This window comes from Rhinopithecus bieti, unplaced genomic scaffold (genome assembly GCF_001698545.2).
Source record: "Rhinopithecus bieti isolate Rb0 unplaced genomic scaffold, ASM169854v2 scaffold_14002, whole genome shotgun sequence".
NCBI lineage: Eukaryota > Metazoa > Chordata > Mammalia > Primates > Cercopithecidae > Rhinopithecus > Rhinopithecus bieti.
The window spans coordinates 307,362-319,199 of record NW_016807873.1 but is presented as its reverse complement, the minus strand read 5'-3'; the positions used below and the strand labels follow the sequence as shown (position 1 = coordinate 319,199).

At 35.9% G+C, this 11,838-nt stretch overlaps 1 protein-coding gene across 1 annotated transcript in view; it reads left to right on the top strand.

Annotated features, from left to right (window-relative positions):
• The window catches only part of LOC108536929 (UDP-glucuronosyltransferase 2B19-like), a 13,371-nt gene extending 8,858 nt beyond the window's left edge, over nucleotides 1-4,513 (top strand). Inside the window, exons 4-6 of the mRNA XM_017884026.1 lie at nucleotides 891-925; nucleotides 1,051-1,299; nucleotides 3,761-4,513. Coding sequence (XP_017739515.1) covers nucleotides 891-925; nucleotides 1,051-1,299; nucleotides 3,761-4,037 — 561 coding nt within the window. The 3' untranslated portion in view covers nucleotides 4,038-4,513. The remainder of the gene's footprint in view (nucleotides 1-890; nucleotides 926-1,050; nucleotides 1,300-3,760) is intronic.
• Nucleotides 4,514-11,838: the final 7,325 nt, after the last annotated feature.

Genomic DNA, 11,838 nt, shown 5'->3' with positions numbered 1-11,838 from the left:
AAAACTTAAAATAAAATGAAACTTCTCTATATTTATTTTCCAGTCCTAGGGTGAAAAGAATAAACAATAATTGCTGTCATTTTATGATATGCACCCACATTCTTTATGATCAGAGTATCTTTATTTTGGGTGTTATTTCCTCTCAGAGAATTTTTCTGGCACTTCCTGGGTTGTCTTCCTTTCTCATATTTCTACAACTTTACTTTCCTCTTCTGTAGAGTTATTTCAAATGTCACTAAAAATAACAGCTCTTCTGCTATCACCAGGGACACTGCATTTTCTGTAGGATTAAATCCCTAATCAAAAAGTGTTGACACATTGCATAATGAAGTGTGACCTGTCCTTCCTCAATTCTAGCACCACCATCACCTCACTGCCTGCTGCCTTGCATGCACCACATATCACACTCCATGACTGTACTTAAGAGAACACATTCTGGCTGGACAAAGTGGCTCATGCCTGTAATCCTAGCACTTTGGGAAGCTGACGTGGGCGGATTGACTGAGCTTAGGAGTTCGAGACCATCCTGGGCAACATGGTGAAACTCAGTCTCTATTAAATTAACGGGGCATGGTGGTTTCCCTGTAGTCCCTGCTACTCAGAAGGCTGAGTAGGAGAATTGCCTGAACCCGGGAGGTGGAGGTTGAAGTGAGCCGAGATTGCACCACTTCACTCCAGCCTGGGTGACAGAGAGAGACTCTGTCTCCATTAAAACAAACAAACAAACAAACAAACAACAACAACAACAAAAAAAAAAACAAAAAAAATGAGAACACATTCTTACATGCCCATCCCTTTTCTGTGCTTTTTTCTTTTTTGCGCAAATTTGTCCAAATTTCACTTTTTGTTAGTTCAACTGGTAATATTGTATTAATTTTTTCAGTCTGAAGTTAAACACACCACACAGCCTTCACTTACGTCTCCAGCAGAATTAGGTGCTCCTTCCTCTGAAGTCTGAAAAGCAATTTCATTTCAGTTCAGTGTGTTATCAAGGAAACACTATCACACTCAGATTCTTCCATTGTGCATTTCTCATTTTATTCCTATGAGTAATTTTGCTAAAATTCCTTCAATCCTAGGTCATCCAAAAACCAGAGCTTTTATAACACATGGTGGAGCCAATGGCATCTACGAGGCAATCTACCATGGAATCCCTATGGTGGGCATTCCACTGTTTGCAGATCAACCTGATAACATTGCACACATGAAGGCGAAGGGTGCAGCTGTTAGTTTGGACTTCAACACAATGTCGAGTACAGACTTACTCAATGCACTGAAGACAGTAATAAATGATCCTTTGTGAGTATAACTTTTTTTTTTTACTCAGTGGTGTTTTTAGATCGTTTCTCTTGTCAATAGTAAGTATGAGTTTTATCCTTTATATAAAAGACTGATTTTGAAAGAATTTTAATGATTTAAATAATCTACAATCCGCTTTTATTGTTGAGTGATTATTTAAAATTTTATTTGAACCACATACATTTAACGAATAACCAATTATTGAAATAATTTTCTACACAAAACTAATTTTAAAGTGATATAGATAAGAAGACATATTAAAATAAATGTGACATAATCAATCCACAGTAGAAAGGAAGGATAAACTTGAAGTCATATAATAAAATATTTTAATTCAGTATCTAAAATGTCTCAAAGTATATCTGTTTTCTCACTGAAAATTTATTTTATTATCATTATAATAACAGTCTTCATAATTAAATTTAATTTCCACAGTAGAAAACCGACCTACTTAAAGTGTAAAATCCAGATGTATTTAGTATGCTTGCAGTCATGAAGCTGTCACCATTATATCATTTTAGAACATTTTTATCAACATAAAAGAAACCATAATGGTATACAAGTCATTTCCCATGACCCCTTAGCCCTAGGCTAACACCAATTTTCTTTCCTTCTCTATAGATTATTCTCTCTACATATTTCATATAAATTGAATCATACAACTTATTATGTTGTGTAAATGACTTCTTTCACCAAGTACAATTTTTGTTGTTTTTATGTTTTTTAGCTTTATTTATGTTGTGTGTATAACATTTCATTTCTTTTTACAGCAATATATTTTATAACATGGGTATTCCATATTTTATTTGTCTCTATCATGATCTGAGAGATAGGTAAATTGGTATCTTCACTTCAAAACAATGTTTACGAAGATCTTACTTTTTTGAGCTGTTTCACTTTGTGTGTGTATATTTATTTTATGTGTTTTATACTTAAATATGTATTTTAGAAGACGTATAATGTATTTTAAGATTCTAAGTGTCAAATAATTTCAAAATAAGCACACAAAATACAGGAAATCCTAGGGGTTCTACCATAGAGTGGCCAGAGAAAGCCTCACTTATTGGTAACATTTAGAGGGTTGCCTCAAAAAAGATGGAAGCATGCCTTGGGTTGTTGCAAGAAAGAGTACTCCAGGCGTGGGTAGAGGGACACAATGTGTAAGGTGCTAAGATGGGAGCTTAAAGAAAAATATAAGGTCAAAGTCCCTAGAAGACCCAGTGTGCATAGGAAAGTGTTTGGAGAAGAGCTTGCCAGTGTCTGATAATGGAGGATCCTGAGGACCAAATAACAGAGTTGGATTTTATTCTTGATATGATGAAAAGTCAGGCAAAAGTCTTAATCAAGACAGTGTCATAATCTGACTTTAATTTCAAAAAAAAAAAAATCATTCTGGTTACTGGGTGGGCAACAGTAGGACACTAAAGATTAGAATAGAAGCAGAGCTCATGGCTATGAGACATTTCACCCACATAACACAATTCATCTTTAGAAACCTAAGGATGATAATTCTCAAATTGTATTTTAAGTATGTATCTTTCACCACTTAAAATGGCTCATGATGCTGAGCATGATTGTGAATGCCTGCTTGAGACCTAGAGGAGCGTAATTAGATATTTCATAACACAAAGGATAAATGCTTAAGCGATGGGTACCCTTTTCTTCATGATGTGATTATTTCACATAACAGCCTGTATCAAAACATCTCATGTACCTCATAAATATATACGCCTACTATGTACTCAAAAAACTAAAAATTAAAAAAAAATAAAATTGCTCATATGTTCTCTGCCTCAAATAAGTAACTTTCTCACCTGAACTTCCATTTTTACTTTAAAATATTTGTCAATCCTGAAATACAGTTTAAAAGGCAAACTTTCTATGATGACTCAAATTAAAATACACAAATTCTATGTCAATTCTGTTACATTTACATTGAATCATATGACACTTTAAAAATCTTTCATAGACTTGATATGCTCAAGCAAAAATTAACTTACTTTATTTTTTATATTTATTTGTTTATTTATTTTTTGAGAGGGGATCTCACTCACTCACAGCTGATTTGTTTAAGTACTTTGTAGACTGTGGATGTTAATCTTTTGTGATATGTGTAGTTTGTGAAGATTTTCTCTAACTCTTTTTTGAGAGTGCAGTGGTGCAATCTTGGCTCACTGCAACCTCCCTCTCCTGGGTTCAAGTGATTCTCCTGCCTCAGCCTCCCAAGTAGCTGAAACTACAGGTGTGTGCCACCTCGCCTGGGTAAATTTTGTTTTTGTTCTTGTTTTTGTATTTTTATTAGAGACGGGGATTCACCGTGTTAGCCAGGATGGTCTTGATCTCCTGACCTTGTGATCCGCATGCCTCGACCTCCCAAAGTACTGGGGTTACAGGTGTGAACCACAGCACCTGGCCAAATTAACTTACTTTCAATGTTGATACCTTTATGTTTATCATTTAGATATAAAGAGAATGCTACGAAATTATCAAGAATTCATCATGATCAACCAGTGAAGCCCCTGGATCGAGCAGTCTTCTGGATTGAATTTGTCATGCGCCATAAAGGAGCCAAACACCTTCGGGTTGCAGCCCATGATCTCACCTGGTTCCAGTACCACTCTTTGGATGTGATTGGATTCCTGCTGGCCTGTGTGGCAACTGTGATATTCATCATCACAAAATGTCTGTTTTGTGTCTGGAAGTTTGTTAGAACAGGAAAGAAGGGAAAAAGAGATTAATTACATCTGAGGCTGGAAGCTGGGAAACCCGATAAATGAGACTTCCTCAGTTTACTACAACAAGAAGAGGTTGTGATACAAGATTCCTTTCTTCTTGTGCCAAAACATCTTTCAAAACTTACCTTGTCAAGTCAAAAATTTTTTTTTCAGATATTTAGTACCTGTTTAACTGTTAGAAATATTTCACTTCAAGGAGGAAAACATTAGGGAAAACAAAAATGTTATAAAGTCGTATGAGCTTATATTGAAATTTATTGAGCTTGTTTTGAAATTTATTGTTCTTATTCACAGTTTATATGAAAAATATTATTAAGCTTAACTATATGTCAACATTGTACATATAAACAAGAATATTAAGAAGTGCATTGACAGTATCAATACTATTTTGCACATACTCGGCATACTTTGGATTCATTTCATGCAGGATTGTGTTGTTTTAACTGTCTCTGAGGAAACTATTAAATAATTAGATTGTATAAAAAGTCTCTCTCTTCCTCTTGATATTTTGAGATGAGTAGTGCTGCTTACCTTTTATTGTGCATCCAGCTTCATTGTCACTTTTTTTGCTAAAAGCTTTGATAAAAATGCTTACCATTTTAGAGTTTTGGTCACTTCCCAGTGGAAAGTATGTGGAATTAGAAATATAGCAACTCATACCTAGTTTCTACTACAAAACAAACTAATTTTACAATGTGTTTTGTTTTTTGAGCCAATTCTATTTTCTGGTCATTTAAAATATTCATCTTTTAAATTCTTTTCATTTTAGTTATTCAAAAGTTTTTGGGTGAAAGTTTGTCTTTGGTTACATGGATAAGTTCTTTAGTGGTGATTTTTCAGATTTTGGTGCACTCATTACTCAAGCAATATACACTGTACCCAATGTGTAGTGTTTTATCCCTCACCCCGCTCCCACCCTTCCTTCTGAGTTCTGAGAGCCCATTATATCATTCTTATGCCTTTGTGTCCTAATAGCTTCAGTCTCGCTTATAAGTGAGAGCATACATTGTTTGCTTTTATATTCCTGAATTACTTCACTTAGAATAATGGTCTCCAACTACAACCAGGTTTACTTTGTCTCTTTTGATGGCTGAGTAGTATTCCATTATACATATGGAATGTATGGATAAAGTAATGGGTGGATAAAGTAAATGTGATATATGTATATACATATATTATATATATACACACACATATATATAATATATACATAGTATATATATGTATGTGTACACAAACACACACACACGTATGTTTATCTCACATTTTATTTATCCACCTATTGGTTGATGGGAATCTAGGCTGGTTCAACAGTTTTGCAATTGTGAATTGTGCTGCTATAAACGTGTGTATATGGATTTTTCTCATATAATGAATTATTTTCCTCTGGATAGATGTCCAGCAGTGGAATTGCTGGATCAAATGGCAGTTCTACTTTTAGTTATTTAAGGGATATCCATATTCTTTGCCATATTGGTTGTACTAATTTGCTTTCCCACCAGTAGTGTAAACGTGTTCCCTTATTAGCACCATGCCAACATCTACTATTTTTGGATTTTTAAACTACGGCCATTTGCCATTTGTATATCTTCTTTTGAAAATTGTCTATTAATGTCCTTAGGCCACATTTTGAGGTATTATTAGCTTTTCTCCTGCTGATTTGTTAAGTACTTTGTAGACTGTGGATATTAATCTTTTGTGGTATGTGTAGTTTGTGAAGATTTTCTCTAACTCTGTGAGTTGTCTGCTTACTTTGTTGATTATTTCTTTTGCTGTTCAGAAGTTTTTTAGTGTAATTAAGTTCCATCTATTTATCTTTGTTTTTGTTGCCTTTGCTTTTGGGTTCTTGGTCATGAGGTCTTTGCCTAAGTCAATGTCTAGAAGAGTTTTTCAGATGTTATCTTCTGCAATTTTTATACTTCCAGGTCTTAGATTTAATTATTTGATTCATCTTGAGTTGATCTTTGTATAAGGTGAGAGATAAGTATCCACTTTCTTTCTTCTACATGTGGCTTGCCAATTATACCAGCACCATTTATCGAATAGGTTGTCCTTTCCCCACTTTATGTTTTTGTTTGCTTTGTCAAAGACTAATTGGCTGTAAGTATTTAGTTTTATTTCTGAATTCTCTGTTTGTTTCATCGGTCTACATGCTTGTTTTTATACCAGTACCATGCTGTTTCGTTAACTATAGCCTTGTAGTATAGTTTGAAGTCAGGTAATGTGACACCTCTAGATTTTTTTTTTTTTTTAAGTCTTGCTTTTGCTACATGGGTATCAAAGCTGAGAATCAAATAAAACCTCAAACCCTATAAAACATCTGCAACAATAATAATTATTATTAAATAAATACTTAGAAATATACTTAACCAAGAAGGTGAAAGTTCTTCAGAAAGAAGGCCACAAAACTCTTCTGAAATAAATCATAGATGATGCAAACAAATAGAAACACATCCCTTGTTCATTGTTGGCCTGACTAAATATTGTGAAAATTACCATAGTTCCAAATGCATTCTATAAATTCAATGCATTTTCCATTAAAATATCATCATCATTATTCACAGAACTAAAAAAAACAACTAACCCCCTCTGCATATAGTTCATTCTTCATTTTTTGAGCCTTTAGGCATGACAAATGTAAGTTGTTTTTTTTTTTTTTTTTCTGCTGCCCCCCTCCCATGATTAGGCCCCAGTGCATGATGTCTTTCCCGGCTTCGGCCGAGTCCACCAGTCGATCTCATTGTTCCCAGTTCCCACTCCTATGAGTGAGAACATGCGGGTCGCGCCGCGGGCCTGTCTGGTTCTCTGTTCTTGTGATAGTTTCGCTCAAGACAGCTGCCGCTCTCTCAGCTCCTCCACATGGCTCGCGCCCTACAAAGGCATGCAAACGCTCATCCTGTTTTTGATGGCTGCATAGTATTCCATGGCGTGTTTTTCCTATTATGTGCCGACATTTCTTAATCCAGGTCTGTCACAGGATGGACATTTGGGTTGCTTCCAAGTCTTGTGCCTATTGTGAATAGGGCCGCAAGTAAAACATTACGCTGTACATGTTGTCTTTGTAGTAGAATAATTATATAATCCTTTGGGAAATGTAAGTTCTTAATTTTTGATTGTGATAATATAGGAGTTTCATTATGAAGGGATTTAGTGTATTGTTAATCTTGCTAAACATACATGCACATATACATGTACAATTATTTTAAAACAAGACACTGCATCACTTAGTTACCTGATAGATATATGATGAAATTCAATGTGTTTATTGAAGATAGTTTGAAATAATAATTAGTGTTCCACATACTATACTTCAAATAATCATGTCTAATTTTTCTCTTTTCCAAGGGTCTTTTGATCCATTTCTTCTCTAAATATAAAATAGAAACATGAAATCCTTTAGAATCACAAAAAGTGTGCAAAGTATACGATGAGTTTATAAATTTTGTGGAAAATAGCTAAATCAAGTCATAAACCTTTAATGTACATATGAGGGAAGCACTTTATGACAAAAGTGCTCCAGATGGACAGAAATTTAGTTATCTTTGTTAGTAAGAAGCCTTACTATTTACTAATTATCACACAAGTATTCTCCAGCCTAATGATTTAAATGTAAATATTATATATATATGTATATCACTATATTTGTATATATATTTATATAGGTATACATAAATCATGACTATATATATACATATACACTCACACGCAGTATAACATTGATGCTAGAGAAATCATCGGAAGAGTTTGTAACAGAATATTTCATACAAATCATCCAGGAACTGATACATATATAAAGAAACACAGAACTAATATAGTGCCAGAGGTTAGTAATGTTGTTTTATCATGCTTATAAACCTGTGTTTATTTACATTGAACCTATCCTACAACACATGTAACTATAGATTGGTATCCACTGTCTAGTGACAGCTACAAAACAACAACCAAAAAAGACAATTTAATATAAAAGTTGATGAAAGTATGAATAGGTAATTCAAAGTAAAAATAGCAAATAACATATAAAAGATGATAAAGTTACTGATGCTCAAATAAATATAAATAATGCCAATAAATTATTTCTGTAAAAATCCCAAATAGAAGAGTCAGCATAACATGGTGGTTAAGAGCTGGCAGTCTGAATTCAGGTCACCTTGATTCAAATCTCTGAGAAACCATTACATAATGATGTGGGTTGGACAAGGCATTTAAACCATACTTGCCTCAGCTTTCTCACCAATGAAATGACAATGGTGGTCACAGTATTATCCACCTCATGGAGTTACTGAAAGAAGGAATTCACTAATATTGCAAAGCACCAGAAACGATTTTGTATACATCAGAATAAAATATGCACCCTTACAATTAAACAAATCAAAAAATTTCCCCAACAATTTTACTGTTGATAAAATTGCATAGTACACGCCGGGCGTGATGGCTCATGCCTGTAATCCTAACCCTTTGGGAGGCTGAGGCAGGTGGATCACGAGGTCAAGAGATCAAGACCATCCTGACCAACATGGTGAAGTGTGCCTGTAGTCCCAGGTACTTGGGAGGCTGAGGCAGGAGAATCGCTTGAACCCCCGGAGGCAGAGGTTGCAGTGAGCTGAGATCACTGCACTCCAGCCTGGTGACAGAGCGAGACTCTGTCTCAAAAAAAAAAAAAAAAAAAAAAAAAAAAAAAATGCATAATATAGTTCAAAAACATGATATGTTTGTAATATAAATAGCAAAAATGACATAATTTACTATTTACTATTTCAAATATGTGGGAATTAAATTTATAGCATAAAACAAGGTCTAACAAACTATGGCCTTTAAGTCAAATCTGGCAATCCACCTGTGTTGTTTTTTTTTTTTTAAACAATTGATTAAAATTTTATGCCAAAATTTAACACTTTAATCACTTAATGTGTACAATCCATTGGCATTTAATACATTTGCAATATTTTGCCACTACCACCACTGTCTAGATCCAAAGTATTTTTTCACTTCAAAGGAAGCTTTATACCCAGTAGACAGTCATCTCGCATTCTCCCATCCTCCATCTCCTGCAACCTGGCATTATCTGTTGGCATTGTTCTATAGCCTAGTAGATAATATTTTTTAAAAGGCAAATAGGTATGTAACTTCAACAAAGTGTTTTATTTTACCTTACTTTTACATCTCTTATTTGTTCGTAAATGAAAATTCTGTAATGCATTGTAATTAGTTTTAATTTCCTAATTGCTCTGTTATTAAATATATTCAGCAGTGTTGTGATTTATATTGTTATGATTTCTGTCCAATTTTATACTGAAGTCTGTCTCATGAGAATTACAGTAAACCAAGACCCTGGAAAGCTCTGATGGAGGTGAGGAAGTGAGATTCAGATGTGTGTGTTAGGTAAAACACAATGAAATGAGAAACCAAAACCAATATTCATAAAATAGAAGAAATGTGTTACTCACAGTACCTAGAGATATTAAAGATAATAACAGAAAACTGACAGAAAGTTCAGAAGTGGCAGAGAGCTCAACCAGCTGCCTGGAAGTGGTAGAGAGAATCCCTGTGCAGAGGGCTGTGGGGGTGCTTTTCTTAAGGTCTATGGGCATTATTTCCTAGCCTTGTCTGCAGGAGTTTTAGAATGGCTCTCTTAAGAAAACACACATGAAGGGGGAAAATTATTATTTGATGTTGGTATTGATCATTAGGTTATCTCACGGTAATCAGCTCTGTAGTATGTTGCATTTCTGGGTCAGTGGGATGAGAAACAAGTGGACTCTGTCACAACCAACTACACAAGGAAGGGAAGTTTTCACAAAGCCAAAAGTGACAGGCTATGACTAGATCTTAAACAACTCATGTTAAGCCTAAAAATGGATGCTGAGGCAGTAACGATAGTCAAGAAATGTATGACAAGAAGATAGAAATGGGATTCATCCAGCAGAACCCAGGAGACAGCCCAAGTACAGTGAGTGTTCAAGCTGTGAAAATGGGAAAGAGAGATCATCCACCTTTGAACACATACCCTTACTGGGAAACATAAAGTTTCAGACCACAGGAGTTGACCTGACCTGGAGCTGAGTCAAACAGAGAGCTGAGTGAAATACAGGGGTACAGGAAGCAGTGGGAAAAGCCCTGTGGATTCTCTGGGTTTCCAAGGAAGCCATTTCTGTCTTTGTAGAATCTCTGGGTTTCTGGGGAAGCCATTTCTATCCTGTCTCACAGGGGTCCTTGGGGAGGGCTGCCAGAGGAACTGGGAAAAGACCACAGGGAGAAGGAAACCTCCAGTTGAAGTTTGCAACAATTCCATCAGAATGCAAAGTGTCTTGGCCAGAACTCCAGAGAGTGTGTGAATTGGTGTGTAGACTCAACAGGTGGGGAGGTGTGAAAGCCCTGCTTGCTTTCTCAGCTGGGAGGCTGGTAGCCTGGAGCAAGTTCTCAGCCCTGTTCACCCATTGATTGGAAATAAACTTAGTGCTGTTGGTAAGTGTGTGGTGGTAGTGAGACTGGTCTTTTGGATTGTATCGGTGCTGGGTAAGGCCTGTAACTGTCAGCTTTCTCCCACTTTCCTGACAAGTTGCATGACACAGCAGAGGCAGCCATAATATTTCTGAGATATTGACTAGGAACTCTATTGACCTAGGAACCACACCCCCATCCCCCACAGCAACTACTACATCAAGGGAACACTATATGGGACAAAAGAATCTGAACAGCAGTCTTAAGCCCCAGATCTTCCATCTGATGTAGCCCACCCAAAAGAGAAGAAACCAGAAAAACTATTCTGGTAATACGACAAAACGAGGTTCTTTTCCACCCCACCCCACCCCACCCAAATCACACTAGCTCACCAGCAATGAATATAAACCAAAACTAAATCCCACCTGTTATATTAGTGTGGCCTGGAAGTGAGACATGGAGTTAAAGGAGATTATTTTGGAGGTTAAAAATTTAATGACTGCCCTGCAAGGTTTCACACCGGCATGGGTTCTGCCCTTTCTTTGTTTTTCCCAATTTCTCCCTTTTGGAGCAGGAACATTTATGCAATGGATGTACTCTAGTGACATCTTGAAATTAACTAACTTGTTTTTAATTTTATATGCTCATATGTTGAAGAGCCTTACTTTGTCTTAGATGAGACTTTGGACTGTTGACTTTTGAGTTAATGCTGAAATGAGTTAAGACTGGGGATTATTTAGAAGGGATAATGGTATTTTGCAATATTGGAAGAACATGAGATTTGGAAGGGGACGGGGCAGAATATTACGGTTTGGATTTTTGTTCCCACCCAAAATGCATGTCAAATTGAAGGAGGGGCCTGGTGCAGGTGATTGGATCACGGGTGCTGATTTCTCCCTTGCTGATCCCATGATAGTGAATAAGTTCTCGTGAGTTATAATAGTTTAAAACTGTGTGGCTCTTACCCTTTCACTCCCACTCTCCTGACACCGTGAGAAGATGGTTCTAGTTCCTCCTTTGTCTTCCGTCATGATTATAATTTCCTGTAGCCTCCCAGTCATGCTTCCTGTTAAGCCTGCACTACTCTGAGTCAATTAAACCTTTTTCCTTCATAAATTATACACTCTCAATTAGTTCTTGACAGCAGTGTGAAAACGGACTAATACAAAGCGTATCTAAAAAAATAAAAAAAAGGTTAGAAAGGTTAGTAGCGCACTTAATAGAAAAAGCCTAAATGATATTTTTCGAAGGCAAAGAGGAGGAGAAAGAAGTCAACTCTCCACTTTTATTCAAAATTGATGTGGGTTTTTTTGGCAAGACCATTAGGCAAAAACATAAAATAAATCCATATTGGAAAGGAAGGTAA